The sequence below is a fragment of the Dermacentor variabilis genome, chromosome 1 (genome assembly GCF_050947875.1).
Source record: "Dermacentor variabilis isolate Ectoservices chromosome 1, ASM5094787v1, whole genome shotgun sequence".
In the NCBI taxonomy this organism is placed as follows: Eukaryota; Metazoa; Arthropoda; class Arachnida; order Ixodida; family Ixodidae; genus Dermacentor; species Dermacentor variabilis.
In genome coordinates, this window is record NC_134568.1 from 235148229 (window position 1) to 235173346 (window position 25118).

At 42.7% G+C, this 25118-nt stretch overlaps 1 protein-coding gene across 1 annotated transcript; it reads left to right on the top strand.

Annotated features, from left to right (window-relative positions):
• Nucleotides 1-2785: 2785 nt before the first annotated feature.
• Nucleotides 2786-19292, top strand: LOC142559740 (PSME3-interacting protein). The gene is made up of 5 exons (XM_075671336.1): nucleotides 2786-3154; nucleotides 7565-7663; nucleotides 7760-7881; nucleotides 14776-14962; nucleotides 17323-19292. The coding sequence occupies exons 1-5, from the start codon at nucleotides 3010-3012 to the stop codon at nucleotides 17550-17552; spliced, it is 783 nt and encodes a 260-aa protein (XP_075527451.1). The 5' UTR covers nucleotides 2786-3009; the 3' UTR covers nucleotides 17553-19292.
• Nucleotides 19293-25118: the final 5826 nt, after the last annotated feature.

Here is a 25118-nt window from a genome sequence, read left to right on the forward strand (position 1 = left end):
TGTTACCTTTAGTCGTTAGATATTTTTCGTACTTCAGATACTCAATGCCATTATTTATCCACACCCCAAGGTACTTGTATTTATCGACTATCTCCAGCGTGGCCTCCTGTATCTTATGCTCGCCGCAACTGTTATCATTAAAAATCATGACTGCTGATTTTTCTTTGCTAAACTTCAAGCCTAACCTGTCTCCTTCTGTACCACATATGTCCATTAATTCCTGCAGATCTTCTGCATTGTCAGCCATTAATACAATATCATCCGCGTACATCAGTCCTGGTAATGACTGTTCAATCAATTTTCCTTGCTTGAGAAATGATAGGTTGAAGCCGAGTCCGCTTTGCTGTATTTTGGCCTCTAGACCTTGTAGGTACAGCATAAACATCAGAGGTGACAATGGGCACCCCTGCCTAAGCCCCCGCCGAATCATCACAGGCTCCGAAACCTGCTTTTCCCATTGTATAATCACCCGGTTACCTTTACTGACCCTCCATTAATGTCGCCCTCTATCGACGATTCGCATTCTACGTAGAGACAGCACCTTCTCGGAATTTCTTTCGCGTCATGAGAGCGTCCTTCCCTCAAGTTTTACTACGGCAGAAGCAGCGGCTGTACCAGCGTGGACTTTGTCAAAAGCTGTGGTGAGCCTATCCATTCCCGGAGTCAGGAAAAAATCACGTATACCCTCATGTGGACTTCAACCACTTACTTTATCCCATATATCTGAAGAATATACCACTTCCATACACATATTTACTGTCGGGTCGGTGTCAACAACCACTTCAACCGCGGCATTAGTAATGCCGAATATGAGCATATTCGGCATTAAGCGCTTCCTGTAAGCGCTTCCTTCTCGATCCCCAACTACATCAACGGCAGCAGAGATTGCTGCCATTCGGGAGGCGATTCGTTAAATCTCCATGGCGCCACATCAGACTTGAACTATATTTTGTGATTCCAAGCCAAGTGATCCCTAATGATTTATTGTGCACTTAGACGAGGACCTTACGATGTCCTAGCTTGCTCAAGAGGTGATCGACTCACACGATGTCGCCTTAAGAGCTGGCCATTACATAAGGTTTCAGTGGATTCCGGGACACTGTGGCTTACATGGAAACGAACTCGCCGACGTGGAGGCAACGATGGCCCAGATTAATGCCATACTGCAGTGTCCATCCCATTTTCACGACCAGACATAATGTCCTAGTGTATAGACTTCTGCGGGATAATACTGCAGTATATTGGTCTTCGCCAGGTCATCGTCATCGCCGCCTTCACGAACTCGACCCAGAGATGAAAATACGGATGCTACCCACCATGAAAATGTGCAGTGCAAGCTTGCTTCACATATTACGATTAGGTGTGGCCTTTACCCGCCGCTACCTGCACCTCATCGGCCGGGCGGACAGTCCGAATTGTGAGGAATGCGGTATTCCCGAGACGACAGAACACCTCTTGTGCAATCGCCCGCGATTTCATGTACAGAGAAAATCGCTGACACACATCTTGTCGAAATTTGTCGTTGCACAATTGACTGAAAATGTTCTATTGTGGCCTTCGCTTGATCTTCGTCATCAGCCTGATATTCTGGAGGCTCTCAAAAAATTTTTGCATGAGAGCGGACTGGATAAGAGACATTGAAGGGTGTTGGACCGCGCAGGTTTTTCACCATCTTCATCCTCATAATCAACGTCTTCGCCATTCTATCTTTCTACACACTTTCCCCTTCCCCCAACGCCGAGTATTGGTTGAGGCCCACCTCTCAGCTTTTCTCTCATAATAAATATCTATCTCTCCCCTTCCCCAGGTTACGGCCCTATATACTGACTTGTACGGTAACCAACCAGGCACGACTACGGTTAACTTAGGTTAACCTCCCTGCCTCTCATTCTCTCTAAAATCAGATGCACTTCTCTTTGAGGGAAAGGCTCCAATGTGCGTCTGTTTCCGATGTACAGGTAATAGAGAGATGTACGACTTAGCACATGCACGATGCACAGGCAAGTTGTACAGGTAAGAGCACCACTTGATTTATATTGCCGACACCAGTCCAGTTGTTTTATTTATTTAGTTAGTTAGTTAGTTAGTTAGTTAGTTAGTTAGTTAGTTAGTTAGTTAGTTAGTTAGTTAGTTAGTCTTCAGGTATACTGGATCCAGTTGCAAGAATTGACTGCATGCAGGTATACTCGTGATCACGTACGTAATTCCGTCGGTAGATGCTCGAACGCCATATATGCATGTTCATGCTGCCAGCGAAAAGAAAGTCGGCGTATACCTATCAGAAGCTTTGTTTATGTCTCTACGCCCGCCACGTTCCGTGCTGACTGCGGTGAGCCTGAAAATGTCGACCGCTGTAGCAGACGACGCAGTTGTCCTCAGTGCCCTGAGCGTGCGCCTGCACCCTGCACCACATGCGACACCATATGATTTTGCCTACCACAACACTACACATCGTCTCCAGCCAAAGTTTCCAAATTCTCTCGCAACTCACGCATGCGGCCGATGTTCGGGAAGATACTAAACAGAAGCACGCTCGCTCCCCCCTCTCCCTCCGAAATGCCCTAGACCACATTGCTCGCGGTGCTTGCTACGCTCCTGACTTTTTTTTAATGCGAAAGCATTATATATATTGATTTTAACATTATACATATTAAAGCAATGACATTTTGTAAACACAAAACCAATAATAATGTTGCCAATGCAAAAGAGGGCGCCAGTTAATACAATAACGCGAAGTTCATCGTACAAGAGTCTGCAAATCGACGTTGTGCGCGTGTCCACGAGTAGCGCCAAATCTTACGATAGTGGTAATGGCGGTGTAGCATAATATTTGAAGCGCAGTGCTACTTCCTAGTCAACGCCTATAATTTGCTGTTATAACAGAACGCTCATTCCCTCCTACTATACGCGTTATCGAGTGAATAAGTTGTGCGTACAGTCGTAGCTGTATCAAATGCTGCAGTAATCCTGAGGTTGTCTGGTGCGCACTGGGAAAGGTGCACGTTCACAATGAGCTTTGCAGGTAGCACCTCTAGCGCCTCGCAGGACACGATTCCTAAGTTCAAATCGTTTGTATCTGAAAGTGAACTTCAAGAAATACGCAGGAAAAGGCAAGAAGAATGGGAAAAAGTCAGAAAGGCGGATGATCCTGTTGGTACGTGTCTAGCGTTTACTTGGTGTGCGTCGCCGGCTCGGGAGGTACTCGTGTCCATGTTTATAACTTCGCAGAAGAAATTTATGTGTCCGTACTTTACGGCGTTGCTAGTTATGGAACGAGATGTCGCAAGTGTATGTAGTAATGGAAAAAAGAAGTCAACAGCCGAGTTGTTTCTTCGCGTATTTACTGCTCCTTGACTCGTGCACCGTCAAATTTTCGAGTGGCAGTTATTGCCAAGGAAGAGGACAGTCCCTCTTCCTTACTTAACAGTGTGACGTGCTGCAAAATTCAGTCGTAATCCCCTAAAAATGCATAATTTGAAGAATAGACAAACATAAATCACGTTTATGAAATTGTGTGTGCTGTAGTATTGTGTAGCAAGGCAGATGTTGATTCAATTCTGGATAGCAGAGCTACTGTGGCGGGTTTTAACGCCCTCGTATAGGGGACATGGGCAGATTTGGATGCAAGGGAAAGATTGGTGTTCTTCTAGCACGTCCAACTATGTGATGACACTTGCCTTGCTGCCCCGTTTGGGCAACACTGCTCGTATATTGATGGCTAATAATGCAGACAGCTCCATATTCTTTTTACACCGATAAATGTGCACTATTGAGCACAGTGTTGTCCACGTATAGAAATATTACTAAACCCGAAAATCGTATGACTAAATGGGTATAGCTTTATCTGGAACAAGCTTAAAACTGCCACCCAGCTTGCAAAAGTGTTTGTACACACCTATGTTATTGAGGGCAGCGTTTTTCCATTATCCTTGCGTGGCTCAGGATCATCCTGCAACCATGATCTCTCGGGAAACCTTAAACGGCATACAAGGTGCAGCTATATGCTTAGACGAGTTGAAAATTAATGGAAAAATGAGCAAAGTGCGAAAGGTGTAGGTGCAGTGCTGACTTCAGACAGTGTTTATCACGGACGCAAGGATCATATATATAGAGGTAGGCATAGAAAAAAATTGTCTAATCAAACAAGAGGAATGAAATATAACCTTCAAGGCCACATGCTATCAATTAAAAAAAAATAGTGTAGAACCTTAAGAATTTATTTAGAAATGTAATCTCACTTAGGTGTCAGCCCAATTGACGGGACTGATGCATAAACTGCCTGCTTCTACAATTTTATGCATCAGCTGCATGCTAGGCTTTGGCACGACCTCGGACCATTAAAAAACGAGGCACACGTCAGTTGTCACGGTAGTAAATTCTGATGTGGCCTTGGACTGTGTTTTGCGCATTGTTGTAATGCTCCCTTGAACACTTATTTAATTGCCTGTCAGTCAGCCCAACTTATTTCTTCCTGCAAGTCTGCAGAATCAAGTAAACCGTGGCTATGGCGCAGGGCACGTAACTGATGTTGTGCTTTACAGCGTATCCACTCCAATCGGCTGCTGAAGAGTTTGCAAATTGCACTTTCAAGGCTTGTGAAGTTTTTCCGGTGTGAAGAAAATACCTGTGATACGAGCATGCTGCCAAATCCTTTTCAGCCTCTGCAATACAAGGGTGGATCAGAAAGTATTTGCCCCAATTTTTATTAGCCAAAATCAAGTACATACAAGTCATTACAAATGTACACACTATTCTACATACCCTACACTATTTTTCTGCATAGTCAGCACATCGGTTCAAGCATTTGCCCCATCGCAGCACTAAATTTCAGATGCCCCTGTGGTAGAATTCGTACCCACGTGGCCTCCCCATACGCTCACTGTCATTCAAGTCTTATCGGCCTTTTGCAAACTCGCAACACCACCACTTCTCAAAGCAAGACACCTTTCCTCATACATGGGCTGCATTTCCCTGTGGATTTCAATGGGCATTCATCCCTTGCTCCATAGAAAACGAATCCCATTTTGTTGCTTGTACACCGTGGAGATGTGATGCACAATCGCCATCTCCAACAACTGACAGCAGCGCCGTGTCACGGCGCTACTGGCAGATAAGGCCGGGCCGGTCCAAGAAAGGTCCACCGCTGGGAATGGATATGTTTGCAATTACAGCCGTAATTTCGCTAAAAAAAATATAGGCTTTCCGATTCGCCCTTGTACATTGTGTAAATACTAGAGCATGGCAAGCCGGTTCTTTTCAGCTGGTGTATGCTTTCGCCAATGGCTTCACTAGGGGGCTGCAGGGGGTGGCAGGGGTCAGATCACTGTGGATGCAACCCCCCGCTGAGGGGGTGCAGCTTGCTGTACAGCAGCTATAATGCGATCGCCACTCGTCTTTTTCTCCGCTGGTAATGCTGCTTTGAATGTTTTGTTCTTTATATCACTGCATGCTCAAATCTTGTTTAGAATAATGTGTAAAAGCTGAACCAAGTGTTCGACACAGTCATTTCCAATATCCGCGAAGGAGTCCAATAAGTTAAAACTGTTTTGATGTATTTGTTATAATACTGACACCAAGCGCATTCTTGATCATGCTAAACATCCTGAACGTCCGCTGCTGAAGGTCGTTAGTGAAGCAGTGCGTATTGTGCCCTGTGCCATACCTTTGGTGTACTTGATTCCGCTGACTTTTGTTGGGAAGAAATATGTTGGGGAAATCGGCAGTTGCCTGAATGAGCTAATTTAAGGGAGCACCACAGCAATGTGTAAAACACTGCCCAAGGCCACCTGGAAATTAATTGCTGTGACTACAGCTGCATGTTCCTCTTGGAAAGTTCTAAACTCTTAATGAAGCACAGCCTGCAGCTGACATGCAAATTTATAGAAGCAGGCTACATTGCGAAGCTAGGTAGTTTGTGCGTTAGATCCCCGTTATTGTGCTGACACCAGGTGAGATTACATAGCTGAATCAGATCTGATGGTTTTGCATGCACTTTTTGAATAGTTAACAGATGGCCTTCAAAATTATTTATCTTTCCTCTTGTTAGATAAGATGTTTCTTTTTTTTTTTTCATTTCATTTTCTTTCTGCACATGCCTCTATATACCAGGTGTCGCTGAGAAGGCTCCAACCAATTTAAAAATTACCTGTGGCATATAGTATAGTTCTACTCCTTGAGCTGGATGGCTTAAACAGGCAGTCATTATTTACAAAGAACTCAAATGCATAATTGTTTAGCAAAAATGCACTAATGAAGTTTTTAACGAATTACCTTATGGCACACATTGCAATTTACAAATTGTAGTCTGGGAGTTTGCAAAGCAGATCAAATTTTGACAAGTTCTCTAGACGACACCATTTTCGAGATAATTCCCAAACTTTGCAGATAAATGCAATAGGGGTCTAGTTACTTTTGTGCTTCAATGCGTAAAACAACCTTTTGTTCAAAAAGTAAGTGGAATGACAGTGTATATCTTACTGCGAGTTTGATGGCCCATATCACAAAACTATGTCATCCACAGAGTTATTTTAAAGGGGACATGCCTTGCTGTCTCACTGGCTACAATTTGTAAACTGCAGTGTGTGCCATAAGGTAATTAGTTGAAAACTGAATTTGTGAATTTTTTTTAGTTGATTGTGCATTTTGATTTATCATGCAAGCAATGTCTTCCTCTTTGAGTGGACTAGATCAAGGACTAAAATTGTGACATCTACCACAGGCGATATTAAAAAAGTCTTTGCAAAAATACCAGGTATATGGCCTTTGCATCACCAGTAAACGTTGTTAAAGTCAGTACCGTGTATGCCTCTGTCTCCATCTTGCACGCTGTGCTCATTTTGAGATTAAACTGTTAGGCATTACTTAGGTTACAAAATTTAGCTTCTGCTGTGTAGTTTCAAAAAGGTGGAGCTTGGCAAAAACATGCATGTTGGTGCACCACATATGCTGCCGAGGGTCATTTAGACGAAATGAAATCGAATACCAAATCATGGTGCACACTTGAGGTACCATATGTGAAGACTTTAATGAATATTGGCATCATTTGTCTAGCAGAGCTTCATTGTTTTGTTTCTTGTGATGCCCAATTTGTTGAAAATTTAAATTTAAAAGGACGAATTAGTTGTATTCTAGTATGTGATCAAACTAACTGGTTTATAACCACCACATATACTTATCAAAATTTGTATCCCATATTGTATACAACTATTCACTTTGTCCTTTTAAACATATATTTTCATAGTAAATACGGCATCATGTGAAATAATGAAATTCCACTAAACAAATGATGTCAATATGGATCGAAGTCCCTAAATCATACCCCAAGTGTGCTCCATGATTTGTTATGGCTGTGTGGTGGTTTATTTTTGCTTAGTGTGAATGCAAGACACCACTTTCATGTGGGTACTGTTATGTTGTATCGCGATAGTGGATTGCACCTTATTCCAAAAACACGAGTTAATCAGAAAAACAGTACTGCAGGGTTTGGCATTCCATATTTTTCATATACTGTGCGAGTTGCGTGTGGTTGTGAAAATTTTTGGTGTTATTTTTCATCTTCCAACAGAGGCACCTGAAGAAGAATATGACCCTCGATCATTGTACGAAAGACTAGAAGAGCAGAGACTGAAGAAGCAAGCAGACTATGAAGAAGCACACAAGCTCAGTAGGTTCTATTTCAGCTGCAGATAATTTCATTGATATTGATGATGTGCTGCGACTTGTGTCTAATTATGTTGTTGGATGACCTGCATCATTCCAGAGAACATGATTCGAGGCCTGGATGATGACGAGGTCACATTCCTCGAATATGTCGATATGCGGAAGCAAGAGATTGAATCGCAACGAATGAAAGAAGACATGCAAGAGATTGAGGAATATAGGATATCCTTTATATTGATTACAGAATATATGCCACCGGTGAACTGTCAAATGGTACATGGGTGCACACAAATCTGTGGAATGCATGACTGCATTAATTTTCAACACAGTACAGTTTACGTTGCTGTGCTATTTGCAACAGCGATAGCAGGTTCATGTGTTTTTTGAAGAAGCACAGAAAATGAAACTGGCTGCAAAGGGAACTTTATTGGCTCTTGAGTATAATGTGTTCCTCTCGTCTATGGAAAAGGGCCAAGAAAGGTATTGGGTTAGCCTTAAAGAAAAGGAAGATAGAAGCCACAACATCATAACTTAAAGTTTACTTTGCATTGGATTTCCTTCACTTACTACACCCATAAAATTAATGCAATAAATATTTTAAATAAATGCAATAAATATAAACTGCAATCCAGTTAACATAGGTAGCAAGGATGGTAATCTGCAAAAAGATGGCATCTAAGAGGACAAGGCACATTGTTGAAAGTTGTTGCTTGTTTTCTTATACGAATTTGGCAAGTACATATGCTGCAGCATTAAAAAGTTCCGCCTAGTTTTCTTTGTGTAAAACCCATTCTTATGATATGCGGGATGTGTGTTCTAAATTGTTCATCGACATAATTTTATCTGGAGGGCCTTAATGCTTAAATTTGGCTTGAATATCACAAAAAATTCATTTCTTGCCAACTTTGCAGGTATTTTTCTCAAAAAATAGATTTCTTATTAATTCCAAATTATTTTTAGCATACATTATCGTAACAGGCAAAAAGGGAGAAAAATTGTGGTAGCTGAAAGAATAACGCAGTTTATGGGAAAAATTTCTGAAAATGCAACTTTTATTGCTTTTTTACTGAGCCAAACAAACACGGAAAATTCTAAGATGCATTCAATTATGATGTCATATCAAAGAAGGATGCCAATACAATGGTCTAAAATAAAATTTGTAGTTGTACCTAGTTTCAGACCTGATTAAAAATATGTACCTCCAACCAACTTTTGCTCCTTTGCAGAAATCTCAAAGAGCGCTCACGTGATCAAAACATTTTTTGCAACGAAAATAATTTGATGAAACATTATTCACACAATAGCCATCTACTCCAACTTTTTTCAAGAAAATCAATGATGGTCACTTTTGGTGTCTGGGGCATGTCGCATGGAATGACCCAGTAAATAATTGCTGCTGCTAGTCATGGGTGTTTTGAGGAGGGAATGTTGATAGAGAACTGACCTCACCTCGAAGGCCTTCCCTGCACAGCTCATCCAGCTAGCATTTTTTTTTTCCTCTGTTGTTTAATAGTGCTGTATACATAGGTTATGAGGGTGACTGCATGGATATAAATTCCTTTTGGCATCAATTTGCACAACCTTCATTTCCAATGCTAATGCGAATATACCATGTCCATCATGACGGCTCTAATTTGAGATGTTCTGCTAAGCAAGATCAGTCAATAAGAAAGCTTCCTGTTCAATTTTCTTGCTTTCTTTCATTTGGTCTTGATGGGAAATGTCGTACTCAACTCGGGATGTATTAATTGAGTAAAATTAGGGGGTTGAGAGACATATTGAAAGGCTGTATTTTGTGTGCATTTAAAGGTGTCATTGACTTCCGGCCCAATGTGGCAGTAATACCACTGTGTGTAGGCAAGGTGGTTCTTATGCATGTAAATGTTCGTCTACACTTCCTCGATCACAATTTAGCAAAGCTGCATCGTCTGTTGCTTTGCTGCATTCAGTGCCGCCGTCTTTGGAGTTATACAGCTGTACACCTGTCTTGCTGGCATAAGAGCTGCATTCAACCCTTGTATGAAAAAGTCATACTGGCAAGTTGAAGTACAGAAGAGCATACCTGCTACATCAACTCTCCCAGATATTCTGTGAACTTTCCAAATTCGACTCATTCAATGATTTTACTAATGTTGTGTCAAGCTTTATGAAAAATATATTTCGTTTGCAAAAAAGTTTAAAAGGTGTTGAAAGATGTGGTGGCACAAGTTGCAAGCGATGCATGCAAAAAAAAATTGTGATGGTACCTGCATTGTCCTGTTGCAACAGTGTAAAGCACCATATAATACAAGCACAGCTTCCCATGTACTTCTTGGTGCTCACAGCTGAGGTTCCTCAGGTTCGCATTGATAATGCTTTGGATCCCGCGAGTTCCTCGCACTGATGCTGAATGTGAATGGATATTTAGTACTGCAAATAAGACTTGAACGGAGTTTCGCTCGTCTATATCTGGCTATACCCTTCGAAGTTCTCTGATGGTGAAAGGGTATCAGAGAGGTAGTACTTGCTTCTAGCACCTTTATTTAAACAAGCTCTTGAAGCAAGCAAACTTGGCATTAGCAAAGTCGCTGTAAAAGTCACTGTGGTCTCAAAACGTGTTGCTTATCAGTTCCCCTCTTTCCTACTGCTTGTGTGCTGCATCTAAAGGTAAAACAGCATTAATAAAGTGTTTATGTATCCCATAAAAAAGTGTGTGCTTAGGGCAAACTTTATAAAAGAAAGTGTTTCATCCCCCCTCCTCCCATCTTCCCCGGTGATGTGTTCATGGGATTTTTATTCTTATTAAGGTAAAGTTTCGCAAGTCGGCGGCAGGCCCCATCTTTAGAGCAGGGTGGATCCTGCTAAGATAGGGATATCTGGTTACCTGGTGGCCTATGCTATCACAGTTGCGAGAATTCTTTCTTCACTGCTCATTACCTCGGTATGCCGGACAGTAGATGGGAAAGTAGCAGCCATACCCGCCGTGGTTGCTCAGTGGCTATGGTGTTGGGCTGCTGAGCACGAGGTCGCGGGATCGAATCCTGGCCACGGCGGCCGCATTTCGATGGGGGCGAAATGCGAAATGCGAAAACACCCGTGTGCTTAGATTTAGGTGCACGTTAAAGAACCCCAGGTGGTCAAAATTTCCGGAGTCCTCCACTACGGCGTGCCTCATAATCAGAAAGTGGTTTTGGCACGTAAAACCCCAAATATTATTATTATTATTAAAGTAGCAGCCATGGTACGTTTCATAACTAAAAGGGACCCATGACATGGTCATTGAACTATTTGTTTATCTAGTTTATCCTTGTAGCAGACTACAGGAGCCAATATGGTTATACACTTATAAGGCTCTCATGCACGCATCTTAAAATCATTGCCTGTAAGCCCCTCCCACCAACAGCAACCGCCCTTTTTTGGCATCGCTTGTGTGGCATCAAGAAGTGCAGGGTCACATATGGAGCCATGACTGTATCACCTGCTCTAACACTTCAAAACCATGTACGTACCATGGCAGCGCCGTATGCCTGCTGCTGTGCGAGTGCGTCTTGGACCGACTGCCTAGATGCTCATGTGAAAACAAAACCACACTTGTACTGCACACATTGACCAGGGAGAGCACACTTCGTTTCATTTCCTGTGAGTGTTGAGTGTTGCCAGACTGCTGTATCGTTCAATTACGATATGAAAAAAATATAATTTGCAATTACAAATTTTCTCCCGCACTGAATGTCATCATCATCAGCCTATTTTATGTCCACTGCAGGATGAAGGCCTCTCCTTGTGATCTCCAATTACCCCTGTCCTGCACCAACCAATTCCAGCTACCGCCTGCGAATTTCTTAATTTCATCACCCCACCTCGTCTTCTGCCGTCCTCGACTGCACTTCCCTTCTCTTTGCACCCATTCTGTAACCATAAAGGCCTACCGGTTATCTAACTTACGCATTATGTGACCTGCCGAGCTCCATTTATTTCTCTGAATGTCAATTAGAATATCTGCTATCCCTATTTGCTCTCTGATCCACACCACTCTCTTCCTGTCTTAATGTTATGCCTAACATTCTTCGTTCCATCGCATCCTTAAAGGGACCCTGAAACTCTTTTGACGATTTTCTACAAACGTACTGAGTCGTTAGAGTAGGTCCTTCTGATCATTAATTGACACATCTAAGTGTCCCGCGTAAAGCGTGTAATTTATTATACGGTTTTAAAAATGCACATCACTGCCGATCGCAACACACTGCTCGGCGGAATTTTAAGCCGCCCCTACCCATATGACCGAAATCACCCATACGACGTCAGTGGGGCGAGCTATCCGATTGGCTGACAAGGCCGCGTGATCGATAAATTTTCCACCTATATGGTAAACAAATGATCTTTGTGATAGTTGGAATGTTAGTTAATTTGTTTTTATGAAAAGAAAGTAACATAAAGAGAATGCACAAGAATAATTTTTCAGTACACTTAAGCACTTCCGGCACACAGCATGTGTCGTCTGCTTGTGTTACAACGCACTCCATTTTGAAGAGAGCTCCGCGGTCAGAGTCGGTCTCAGTCTTTTCGCGAGCACTATGATTCGACTTTGGTGCCTTGTGGACTGCAAGGCAGCGTACGAGCGAACAGGCTGCTGCGCATCGGACTGCCGCTATCCCATCGGCGCCAGGATTTGCACGTTTGTGGCCGTCACTTTACACCGGAAGATTACTAACGCAATAGCGTTTCGCGAGTCCGGTGTCAAACGCAAGCGCAAGGGGACAGAGTCTGGCCGCTTAACTGTGCCGTAACGCGATGAGCCATGAGATGAGCAGAAGGGCAAATGTGAATGGTCTGCACGGTGCAGCCACCTGGTGGCACAAAGCTCAACCATACACAGTAGCAGCAACGAAGTGTATTCTTCTTTGCTGCTGGTGTGTATTTTTCGCAGGAGTGTAATCATCAGCACGTTGTTTTTATTATTGTTTAAAATGTTTTACACTTGGTTACAGCAATTTTAGCGCTTTGTTTGGCTGGTTAAGCGCTGCGCCAACAAGTGTATGGACCGTGCAGACCAATCAGGCCGCTCACGTACGTCTACGCTAAAGTTCCTTCATCAGCTTGAGTTTATGCCTCCAGTCATTTGCCGAAATGACCAGCTTGCCTGTGGTTACCAGAATACAAAACATGTTCGGCGCTACGACAGAATGCTCGCAACGCACGCCGCTTCGATAGCTCTCGCTTGGGGTCAACTGCCAAGGGGCTAGCGGAGCGGTCTCGCGCGGGCGGGGGCAGGCTCCAAAACAACCGGAAGTGGACGATGTGACGTCGCATCGTGACGCTGAACCAGTGAAGGCGGAGCTTAGCCCCACTCGCTCGGCGAACGAGTTGAGGAGGAAGAGCATGGCTAGGGAGGAGGGTAGCTTCTAATCGCTTGTAGCTCCATTAATACGTAACGCTTCACTTAAATTGTGGTGCGAATGTTCTACTAAGCTGTACCCTACGCGTCTACAAAATTTGTCCGAACCGTTTCAGGGGCCCTTTAACTTGCTTTTGAGTTTCTTTGTCAGTCTCAAAGTTTCTGCCCCATATGTCAGCAGTGGTAGAATGCATTGATTGTATACCTTTCTTTTTAATAATAATGGTAAGCTTCCGGTCAGGATCCGACAATGTCTGCCGTATGCGCTCCAGCCCATTTTTATTCTTCTGTAAATTTCCTTCGCATGATCAGGATCCCCTGTGAGTAATTGACCTAGGTGAACATACTGCTTCACAGACTCTAGAGGCTGAATGGCGTTCGTGGACTCTTGTTCCCTTGCCCGGTTATTGATCTGCTCAAGTTTTACCAGCTTACTGTGGGATGCATATCATGGCTTAGTGTGCAGTGCATAAATGAAGCTAGAAAATTTTGATGTCACGGCCACCTTAAATAAACTTATTAAATTTTTCATTACTGGCTTTAAGGCTAATGTTGCAAAGGCAATGTTGCAAAGGCAATGTTGCAAATGGTCACCATGGGAGGCTGAAACAATTCACGCAGTTTCAAGACATTCATTGCTTAGGTACCTGTTGACATTTTTTTACCTTTCTCCATCCCAGTTGTACATGTCACACTCTTGAAGCTCCAGTACACTGTGCACCCACTTTCAGAATTGGAGTATAAGAAGGCAAAAAATTGATGAATATCTGAGCAATTATTGGCTCATACAAAATTGCATATGTTGCTCTCGCCTTCCACGGTGACCTCCTGAAATACTGGTTCTGCACCATAGTACTTACAGCCAGTAATTAAAAAATTATGTAACCAATTTTTGGCAATTAGGCAATATGCGGCAACTACTTGCTCATCCAGTCTGTGCCACTCTGAGGCAACAAGCAATGAGGAAGAATCCTCATATTTTGAGGTCCTTCTTTATAATAAATCTGTGGACACTTTAAGAACAGGTCTCTTACATAATGCTTTACATAATGCTTTAGCATTTTCAGGAGTTGAAGAGGAAACACCCTTTGCTGCAGCCACTGAAACTGTTTTGCAAAACAAAAGAGGGTGCCATCAGTGTTCCCAGTTAGGCTCCCTTCTGTGTGCTCGCCAAGAACAATGCTGCTTAGCTTCTGTTACTTGACAAGAGCCGATATATTCACCATGACGTGATGCTGACACTCAGTAGATGTAACAGGTTGTTGTCCTTTAATTAAAAAACACATTTCATTTCTCAGAAAAATCTTGGAGTTCGTTCAAATGGCACTGAAGTTGTCTAAAAAATTTCTAGAAATACCAGGGGTTCTCATTATTGTGTAGGAATTCAAACATATCAAGGTGAGAGCTCATAACTGCTGTTTGCTGTAAATTGGTTGAAAGGAATGAAGTCATTAAAGCTGAGGCTTTCATTTTTTCATAGCTTCTGGAAGTCCATGCAGCAAAAGAGATTCATAGAGTAATGTATGCAACTGCTGTAACGTACAAAAAATTGGTCAGCGCCTCCTCAAGCCTCCTTGTGCTACCTTTTTTTTTTTTTTTTTAACTTGTGCATTTAGTCGTTTTATTGTACTTGTGCTTTAAATCTGTTTTACCTTATAGTCATTGTGCCAGGATATTCTTTGTGGTTGGCGCTTGCATCTTGTTTAAATAAGTGTCTGTTAAGATGCCTTGACTTGACACACAAAGCTGTTGCCACACTATCTGAAGAGGCGTTGGAAGCGAAAAGGCTAGAAATAAAGAAAGGTACTGCAGCTGCTACCACACCTGGTCAAGGAAAGAAAAGCCAGCTGTCTCTGCTGTCAGGTGCTGTGAAGCGGAAGTGTGCGGACTCAACTGATGTGGAAAAGAAGCAGCGCACAAACAGTTCTGGTATGCATTTATTCTGCAACTTTATTTCAAAGCAATGTTACAACTACACTCTTAAACAAATGTACACCTTTTGGGGTGTATATTTGCAACACAACGATAATCGTCATCTGTCTTGCTTGCGTTTTCTTCCTTGAAAACGCTGTGCTCGCTGTTTTCCTGTCGAGAATGCTCTGTCATGCTGATAATGGGCATGCTGTTCGTGACTTGGGAGTACCGAGCTTGCCGTGTTAAAGGAAATGCGGACAAGACAGATGAAGATTTTTGTTGTGTGGCAAAAGGGTGTAATTTTGTTTAAGAGTGTAGCCCCAGAAGTTTTTTTGCATGCTAATTCTAGTTTTGGGAATATTTTTAGGAACTTTGAAAAGTATTCCTTGTTGTAGTTACTACATAAAGAATCGTACACTTTTTAATAAGTTGACAGCATTGTGAGTGATCTATTTGGGGCATGCAAACTCAGTTACTCAGTGTTAAAATTGAGAAATGAGTTGTAAATTGCCAATAACCTTTGTTTGCCTGAAGTCCCTGTGAAAACAGGCACTATGTAGACATTCTTGAAGTGTAGATATGTCTATGTAGCTAAATGCTACCAGTATTTTTTTTACACTTGAACTGTTCTACTTTGTCACATGGGCAAAATTTCCATAATTCCAAAAAAGCATTTCTTGCTGTTAAGTGTCATTTGGCAGGCTGTCGCATGAGTGTCTCGTGACACACTGCAGAACGAACTTGCCAGCAAGAGTGTCGGATGATCTTGCTTCACTTTTAGCGTGTGTAGCCTCAGTAGCAATCCTTGAAAAGAAACTAAAATAATAGTCTCTGCAGAGTTTGTAGTAATTATAGAAGACATTCTTTGATTAGCGATATTACTGACAGCTGACAAGCAGCTTCAAGGGTTTATGACATGCAGGCCAATAAGTGGTCTACTCAAGAAGCCCGCTCATTATAACCCCACATGTCACTTGTATTCATGGTCTCTAGTCGGGTTCCATTTACTCAGTACATCTTTCTGCTATTTTTAACTCCACTACCCCCACCCCCTTTTATGCTTCCTTGTCCTCTTCATCCTAAACTCTCCCATCTCCTACTCCTATCACTTTTTATTCATCCTTGGAGCATCAACAGCACAGGCCCCACAATTTGAGCAGGAAATATAGCAGTTACTTGTTTTAGCACAGGTGTTAACTGACAGTGCATTTATTCCTGCTTACTTTACCTTTTGCACTTCATTACATTTGTCATGTGCACAAACAGAATTGAACCTTGTAATTACACATGCCTGCAAATAGTCATGAGGGCACAAGCTGTACATGTGACTGAAGTGTAGTCAACCATTGTGTAAAATTCTAGTGTCTCTTTCCAAGAGCAAGGTCCCTCTTTTACGTATTGTACAGACTGAGATTGCTTCTCTTAAGCCAGCATAAATTGTCTCTCTCAAGAGCAAAGTTCACCTTTAACTTTCTTTCCCCTAGAAGAAACTTCTACAAATGCCACCCGTGCCTTCTTGTCATGCGAGTTGAATTGCATCTTCCGAGATTTAAGGTATCACATCTGCATGTAAATAATGCAACCATGAACATAGCGCAAGATGAGACTTGCGGTCTCTCAGAAAAAGAAAAACATATTACGCATAAAAGTGGATGCTGGTAGGGCAGTGTTCATCATTACTACAAACAGCTGTCGTAAAATAAAGTGAAAGGACAAGTGTATGCACCGTTTACTCTTCACTGCTGTCGTCTTTGTCACTGTCAGCGAGAAGGGCATCGTCCTGCATGCCACCAATGTTATTGGACAGGAAGCACTACAAGAATGCTTGTGACACAATCGAATATGGTGAAGCCTTTCACACACTGTGCGGTGATACAAAATGTGACTTACTCTTCACTTGATGCACCTGCACAACAGCGCCAATCATGTTGCTTAAGGCTGTAATTAATACGCTGTAACCACATTGATGCAGTACTAGCAGAGTTTCAAATTAGCAGAATAAAGACGGCAATGAAATTCAGAAGGAAAACTTCCAGCTCGCACGCTCTTGCACGAGGTGTAGTAGCAGCGCTAGAGAAATAAAGTTAAAAAAAAAACTTTATATTCGTGTCGCAAACCTGAATGAGGTGCCTTCCGAGTCCAGAAGTTATGAAGAAAAGCGCATGTTCCTGCAAATATGGCATCCAACAGGAGTTGTGTGTTACCGTCTGCCCTTGCTACAAAATTTATGCTTTGGCACCACATACATAGGAAGTAGGATATTTGGCTACTCATTTTATTCATGCAGTCACTTTGTGCGTTGCTGTGCTCCAAGATGGTGCTGCAGGTGCTTTGCTCAATTCTAGCTGAGCCACACATTGATGCTTTTTGTGAAGGTGACGGTGACGAAGAACGAAGCCAGTCGCCTGACGAACGAGTGCGAATGCAAGCTCCAGTGACTGCACTCCGTTGTCTTGGCGTCCTCCCTGGCCTCGGTGTATACACAGACAGCAGTGATTCGGAGAACTCATCATTCAGTGACGAAGCTGACTTAGAGCTGGACCTTGTGGGGCGGAGACGCCAGGCACCCATACATCAGGCTGACCGCTCTCCGAAACCCAACTAGGCCCTGCTTGTTCCATTCCACTGTGCTGCCGCATTCGCCAGGAATGAACCGAAGTGCAGGACTCTGTGTGAACATGTGCAGTTTTTAGTGTCAGATCTGCAGTTACACATGCACCGACATCGGTTATGTGGATGATAGGATGCCGTTATAATGAATTGACCTCGTGGAATGCAGTGGCGGCTACCTGCTACATCAGTTCAGAGGGAAAAAAGGAAAAGAAATCAGAGCACTGCTCTGTTGGGTGTTTCAGAACATTATAAGGGGATTAATATCAACTCAAGGATGCAATATGAAAGTTAAAAAGGTGCTGCTCATCCATTCTGGTTGATAGTGTGATTAAAAAATAAGGCAAAGTTCCATCAGTACCAATAATAATAGCATTCACAGTTCAGATATTTTTATCCACGGTTATAGTCATGTTGCTAAGAAAAGGGCAATGCTTGTAATGTTTCCTGCACTTGCCTCAAATGTGCAAGAGCTGTGTCAAGTCTCTTGCGCACGCTAAGAACTGGTACAATGGGTGGTAGCTGTCAAGGCAAATTGTACCACATTTGCCGCAACAAGGACACTGATGTGGGCTTCGCCCATTTCAGCAACTACAGTACGAACTGTCCACGAGGTTTCAAGCCAAATATGTTGACTGCGGAGAAATGGTTCTATGCATGCTTGATGCTGACAGTTTTGACATGCTTGGCACACTCATCATCGATATGCTTACTGTCACTGCTGTATAGTGCTTTTCCTGTGACTGTGCTAACTAGGTATTCATAATATTGCCAGCTAGGATGATTGTGGCACGAGGTGTGCCAAGTGCTTTTATTTCATCACCTCAGCATGTGGGCAAATGTTGAAGGGAGTGCTGTTTTGGAAAACGTAGCAAGGGGCAGTGTCATGCCTAATAACTTTTTGCTGGTATTTTGACTGCACTGAGTGGTCCTTCAACATTTTGCAAGTGTGACCAAGGAAGTTTTAAAAAATATTGCTGGAGTGGCAGCCCCCACTGTTTCTTACTAGCACAGGTGAAGCCAGAGTTTGTTTATACTTCTTTCAAGAAAGGCCGCAACAGTTGAAATCCGCTCGTTGTTCACTTGCTTTTGGTCACTTGTAAATGCTGGGCTAATTTGAAAATAAAAGCTCAGAGTTTTGGGCTAAAAAATATTACTTTTGGCTGCATACTAATACATGATGTGCCACAAAATTTGTGAACAGATTTTAGGTTCTTTTCTTTCAAACCAGTAACAGAAAAAAAAGATGCCGAACAATATGTGTATGGCAAAATTAACCATCTTAGATAGCATGGGGTGAGAAGAAAGTGTTTTGTATATTTTCTGCTATTTGCTAACCTTGCCTCGTGCCCATGTTAGGGTGGTGACGGTCAGGCTTCACATTGGAGTCATCATCTCCACTCCAGCAATTTTTTTAAAACCTTGAGTTTGACTAAGAGCGCTCTTGTTCTTGTTTTAGTTTTACCAGAAATGGTAGGTATTAACTGATGCAAGTCGGAAAGCTTCTTGCAAGTTTCAAACATTTTGATATAGTGTGTCAGGTGTTGTGCAAATAATTTATCACATTTAAGATCTAGAAAATTGTTGACACAATTTTGCAAAGGACACATAAAAGTGAAGCACCATTTGTCAGTGTTGTGGTTTTCATTGCTAGCTCTAAGGTTATTTTAATATTGAAAACAGTTGAATCAAAACAAGTATGAACATTTGGAATAAAAAAAGTGTAGCTTCCGTAGCCGAGTATCTTCCAATTTCTATAATATAATCAAAGAGAGATGACGGAAAAAGAGCGAGTGAAGCTGAAGGGTTGGTTTACACACATTTAATACTTGTTTCACCCAAACAAAAAAAATTGGCAGTGATATGCACAACTTGTAAATGTGTAAGTGCAAACGTTTGTGCTATTATGGGAGACCATGACTATAGTCTGAGTTCAGGAGAGGCCACTCTCATATTCTCAATTAAAAAAATCTGCTCCACACTCCCAAAATAATAGTTCCCTTACGAATCGCAGTCACAAAAAGGAAGCACCCCAGTGGTTCAGCAGTGAGATTGCATGCATGAACAGACAAGATTGGCACTTGTACAACAGCTGTGAGTAGTACCACTTTTACCTCTTGAGCAATTTCATGAGGTGAAGGCAGGTCTCTGCAACACAAGATTGAAGCCCAGAAAAGCAGCACGCTTATTTTGGAAGTTGCACATTATTCTACAGAAATTTATTGCTGCACTAGCTTTCTCAGTAACTGGCCTTTCTGTGCAGCAGGTATGGTTTGCAGAAAGCAGTGTTTCACTCAAAAGAGTGGCTCCAAAAAATTTAAACTACAATATATTTAAAACAAGGTTAACAGCAGGTATATAATGCAGCAAAGCATCATGTTCTTCATGATGCTTCCCTTTTCCATGACATGACCAGTGCAATTCCTCAATGGAGCAATGGGCATTCTGTTCATTGGCTTAGCCACTCAACATTGCTGGAAGTGATCCATAGGGAACACAGTCCTGTAAACCAGCATCACTCGCAAAAGCCTTGCTTCATGTAGGCTCCACTAGTTGCAGCAGTACAGTTTATTAACTTGTATATGAATGTTCAAAACTGTCCAATTCTGGAATCAAATATAAGTTCAGTAAAAAGAGATATACAAGCTGTATTTGAAATTGCAAATACTTTCATATCTCTAGTTATGGCTTGACTTGGTGTAATATAGCAACAGCCACATGTTGTTTCAGTTCATGCAAAATGCAATGTTAGACTGGTTATTTTAGTATTCTCTTCTACACACCAGGGAAATTATTATAGTTTTTACTGTTTTTTAGGAATGTGAAAAGCCTGTTAAGCTACAAAAAAAAAAAATCTTTAATGTCCGGTTAATGAGCTGATATTGTTGCAGCTTGTGAGTACTAGTGCTAATGTGAACAAGGGCTACACTGTGACATCACTTGTGGTATGACAGAATAGCCACCAACCCAGGTGCTATGATGGACCTTTTTCATTGTACGTTGTGCTATACCTACCATATTTGCTCTATTCTAATGGGTCCTCGATTATAACGCGCACCTGTTTTCCGTGACCAAAAGAAAGGGGGAAAAAATGCCCTCAATTGTAACGCGCACCCGTTTGTCGTGACCTAAAAAAAGAAAAGTCCCCCTTTACAGTACCGCACACCTCATTCTTTCATACAGAAATATAAGTTGCCATAAAAAAAAGTCGTTCACCCGAAAGGCGAAGCATTGATTTCGATAGCAAATTAGTAGACAATTATACGAAAAGTAAGGATAATAGTTTTATTGTCCGCATAAACTTTTAAACATTTGCTTACTAACTAAATTAACAAGCATAGTGTCATACAAGCACAAGCAAACATGAACACGTCTCACTCTATAACTGTGGAAACTGTTTTATCAAAATGCTGGAGTGATGAAGTGCAGTAACAGGAGCGGGCGAATTTACCTTTGTGCGGCCTCTCGTTTTAATGCGAACTAAGCGACGAGAACACAACGCGGTGCGCCTAGGTGCGTAGACTCCGTCTCCATCACAAATCGTTTTCAAGATAGGGGCCACGCGCAGCAGCTGCCAGTTTGCGCCAGTCCTGCATGCAAGTTTTGGGAACACCGAACGCCCTTGATGGGGCCCGATTTCAGCCCGTCTCCTCACACGTGATCACTTTCCTTCTAATTGCGGCATTGTGATAAACTCTGTGTGTCTTCGCAGTCAGCACTTCCATGCTGATACAGCAAATGCAGAAAACGGGAAGGCGAACGGTGGATTCATAGAGTTTCATACAATACCTAGAGGGAATTCTGGCAGTAGTGTCTATGGGAGCTGCAATGGGGGTAGTTGAACCAGCATGGGAATTATGGGAAGTGCATGGATTTGTCTAAACTTTGTCCTTCTAGCTTCAAACGGCTTTGTGACTTTGTAAACCCATCATTTTCAACCAAGTACCGTGCAATAAATAAATAAACATTTTTAAAATTGTCCCTCGGCAAGATTCGAACACAGGACCTCTAGCACAGACGCCCGATATTGAAACAGTTACACCACAGACGTATGCATCGACATAAGAAAAAATGCTCTTATGAATTTATCGCGGGCAAGCCAGTGCCTTGGGATGCTTAGCGCATTTCAATTTGGCCAACTTAACAAGCTGAACCGTTGCAATTAGTAGCTATTGTGCATGCTTGCAGCATCTTCTGCACTTGGAAAAGTGTGGAGTGCTCTGAAATTTACGACAGTAAAGGCATACAAAGTAAAATAAACAAAGCCACAAAAACGTCTGAATCCACAAGCACAAAGATCAGACAAATCCATGTACTTCCCATCATTCCCATGATGACTCAGTGATTGCAGCAGCAGAGTTCCCTCTAGTTTATTGTAGGAAACTCTATGGGCATACTAACCTAAACACATGTACTACAGCACATGGAGGAAGGTGCGGTGGCTAGGCTCGAAGCGCATACAAGGCTGTCATTTTAATGCAGCACCTAAGGGCCCAGTGTTGCTGACAATACGGTGTCGGCGTCCAGCATCGGACGTCGTTTCGGCAAAAAGAATTTCAAACCACGCATACCCAGGCACTCCATGTGGTGCGAAGAAGTTACTGAACTAATTGAACTTTTCAAGCGACAATACATAGAAAAATCAGGAAGTACTACTTACACACAACCTACAGGCATGATAGCGTCGGATTGTAGTTGGAATATACCAGAAAACATAATTCTGTTGTGCGAAGAACCACAAACCCCTTTTCCAGTGTTTTTACATAGAGTGGCCATGACCTCCCAGATTTGCGCGCGCAAATCTCAAAGGGCATAAGGTGGCATGTCCGATTCCTTGCAACACCTCCAGGTGGCGCTTGCCTCCGCCGCATCGCGGCCCATGCAAGAGGCCGCATTTCTGCCAAAAGGCTCGCCTTCGTGCATAGCGTTCACCACCAGCGTTTTCCAGTGAACATTACAGTTACATAAGCTGCAGTTGCCGATAGTGTGAGAAGTAGTCAGATATCTTTAAATGCTATCCCGTTCCACTCTTAAAGGCGAAGCTGAAGCGCCCTCCAAATTTTTGAAATGCTAATGGCGATATGGTAGCACAGATTTAGAGTTGTACTCAATTCTAACGTGCATGTAATTTTTGGACCCTTTTATCGGAAAAATAGTTTGCATTAGATTCGAGTAAATACAGTATACACTATGGTAGCCCCTGCACTTGCCAGTCTTCATGCTTATCTCATATTGCATTGTAGTATTATAAGCTGTGTAATTTCACCTAGCCTGCCTTCATGTATTGCTCGGCTGCATTATGGCAGTGTTTCAAGCATATTAAAATGTAATGGCTACTTGGAGACACAGGTTTGTCATATCAAGTTGTGAGTGTAACTGCATTCATTTGCAACGACTGAAGATTTTGATGCATATTCCAAAGCTTTGCTAGAGTGCAGTCGACACAAAGGATTTCTCTGCTCAGAAACAGGCATGTTACTAAATGCGTGAACATTTATAGCTGGCGAACCGTGTTCTTTTAATTCAGGAGGAACTGTGCGAAGGCAGCTGCTGAAAGCATGTTTTATGCAGTGTCCTTGATGTGACCACCAGTGAAAGCTTGTGCGATTTGAGCTCCATCTTCTGACCTTGTACAGCGACTCCCAAGAAGCTGCTCCATAATAATCAGGTGCAGGATGAGAGCCAAGGTATTCACGTCTTAAAAATAAAACAATGTAGCAGCACAAGCAGAAGTCAAGAAAGCACAATGACATTACAAGACAAATTGAGAAATAGCAAATATCACTGCAGTCAGTGTCAAGTAAAAAAATGCAAGGACAGGTGCACCACAAAGGGAGAATGTATACAAACACCAGTGAATCACATTGTGCATAGTCTCTCTCTCTCTTGTTCTTTGTGTCCATATCCCTTCCTTCACTTTCCTCGGATGCTTCCTTATCATGAATTTCCTATCCCAAAATATCCTAATTCCTATGAAGCTGCTCCATAATGATCAGGTGCAGGATGAGAGTCAAAATATTCGCATCATAAAGAAAAGACTTAAGTAGCAGCACAAACAAGTCAAGAACATACACACCAGTGAATCACCTTGTGTATTGCCTCCCTCTATCTTGTTCTTTGTGTCTGTGTCCCTGCCTTCACTTTCCTCGGATGCTTCCTTATCGCGAAATTCCTATCCCTACTGGAGGAGCTTTTATTGCGACAAGCATTTTTCGGCTGCATCATGCAGTTTTTGCTCTGCAACCATCTGGGTATTTAGCCATTTTTTCTGACTTCATCAGTAAAAAAAATCACTGCCCAAGCACTTCGTACATATGGTTAACCAGCGAAGCTGAAACGTGCGGCCCTGATGTTTTATCACTGGGTTAATCCTAATGGTGCATTAGTCTTTCTCACTTATTGGTTACGTCTTTGTTTCTTAATGAGGTTACACACACGTTTGGCTGCAACAGAGAGAACAATGTCAGTGACGGAATGCCTGCAGTCTGCCGTTATCGCTTGCGATTCTTCAAAATTGCTTCAAAATTAAACCTGTCCATCACGTAAGACAATGAATGGTCGTACCCCGTAAATGTGGCAGCGGAGCCAGCTGTGAAAGAAAACAAATGCGGGAGCAGTGGCACGAGCGTGTTCCCACGGTTGCACCGAGGGGCACCAACGAGCTTGCTATAGCAGAAGACAACGTTCGAGCCATTCCTAATGATGATGGTTTTCTGTACACAGGCACAGACAGACGGATTTTCATTTCGCCTGGCCATATAAAGCTCTGCTTTAAAAGAAAAACCTTTATACTTTCTCCTGTGCTGGGAGGAATCAAAGCCACATCACTTGGGTTCCTAAGCACAGCAGCCCGACACTTCAGCAAGCTTTGCCACGAATGCACTGGGTACAGGCTGCTAATGAACCTGTTTTACGCCAACATTATAGTAAGCTGTGCCATGAATGCACTGGTTACGTGCCGCTCTTCAATGGAAGTCTTTCATGCTAACTTGTGTCACTGGGTATGTGCCACTAGATATGCTGTCAGTGAGGGAATCATTCTCGGTGCTAGCACACATTGGTGGACCATGCATCTTGGAGGCCACATGCAGACTTCTGTGCAGTGCCACCACATGGCTAACGTGTCCAGTGGAAAGTGCGAGAGAGTAGACCAGCTGCAGTACAAGCTTCATACATGACACGTTTCTGAACATTCGCACACACTGGTGCGCCATCCATTTCGGAAGCCATGTGCAGGCTTCACAGCAGTGCTGCTAGATTGCACAGCAGGCCCATAGGGATGTGCGAGAGTAGCCTGGCTACAGTACATGGCTAATACGATACGCACCAGTGTGCCACTGGTGCACTCTGCAGTCATTGTGAGATTGGTTCCACCAGAATTTTTTGTGCATCAGGCATGAGTGATACATGTTTGAACGAATCGGTTGTCTTTCGTGGTAAATTGCACCCGCACATCGACACATTAGGTGTGTGAGTGGGTTGGCAAAGAAATATGTTGTGGGTCAGCGAAATCCTTCACCTAATTCCCTTTTCAAATGATCCATTTATGCTGCAAATTGTC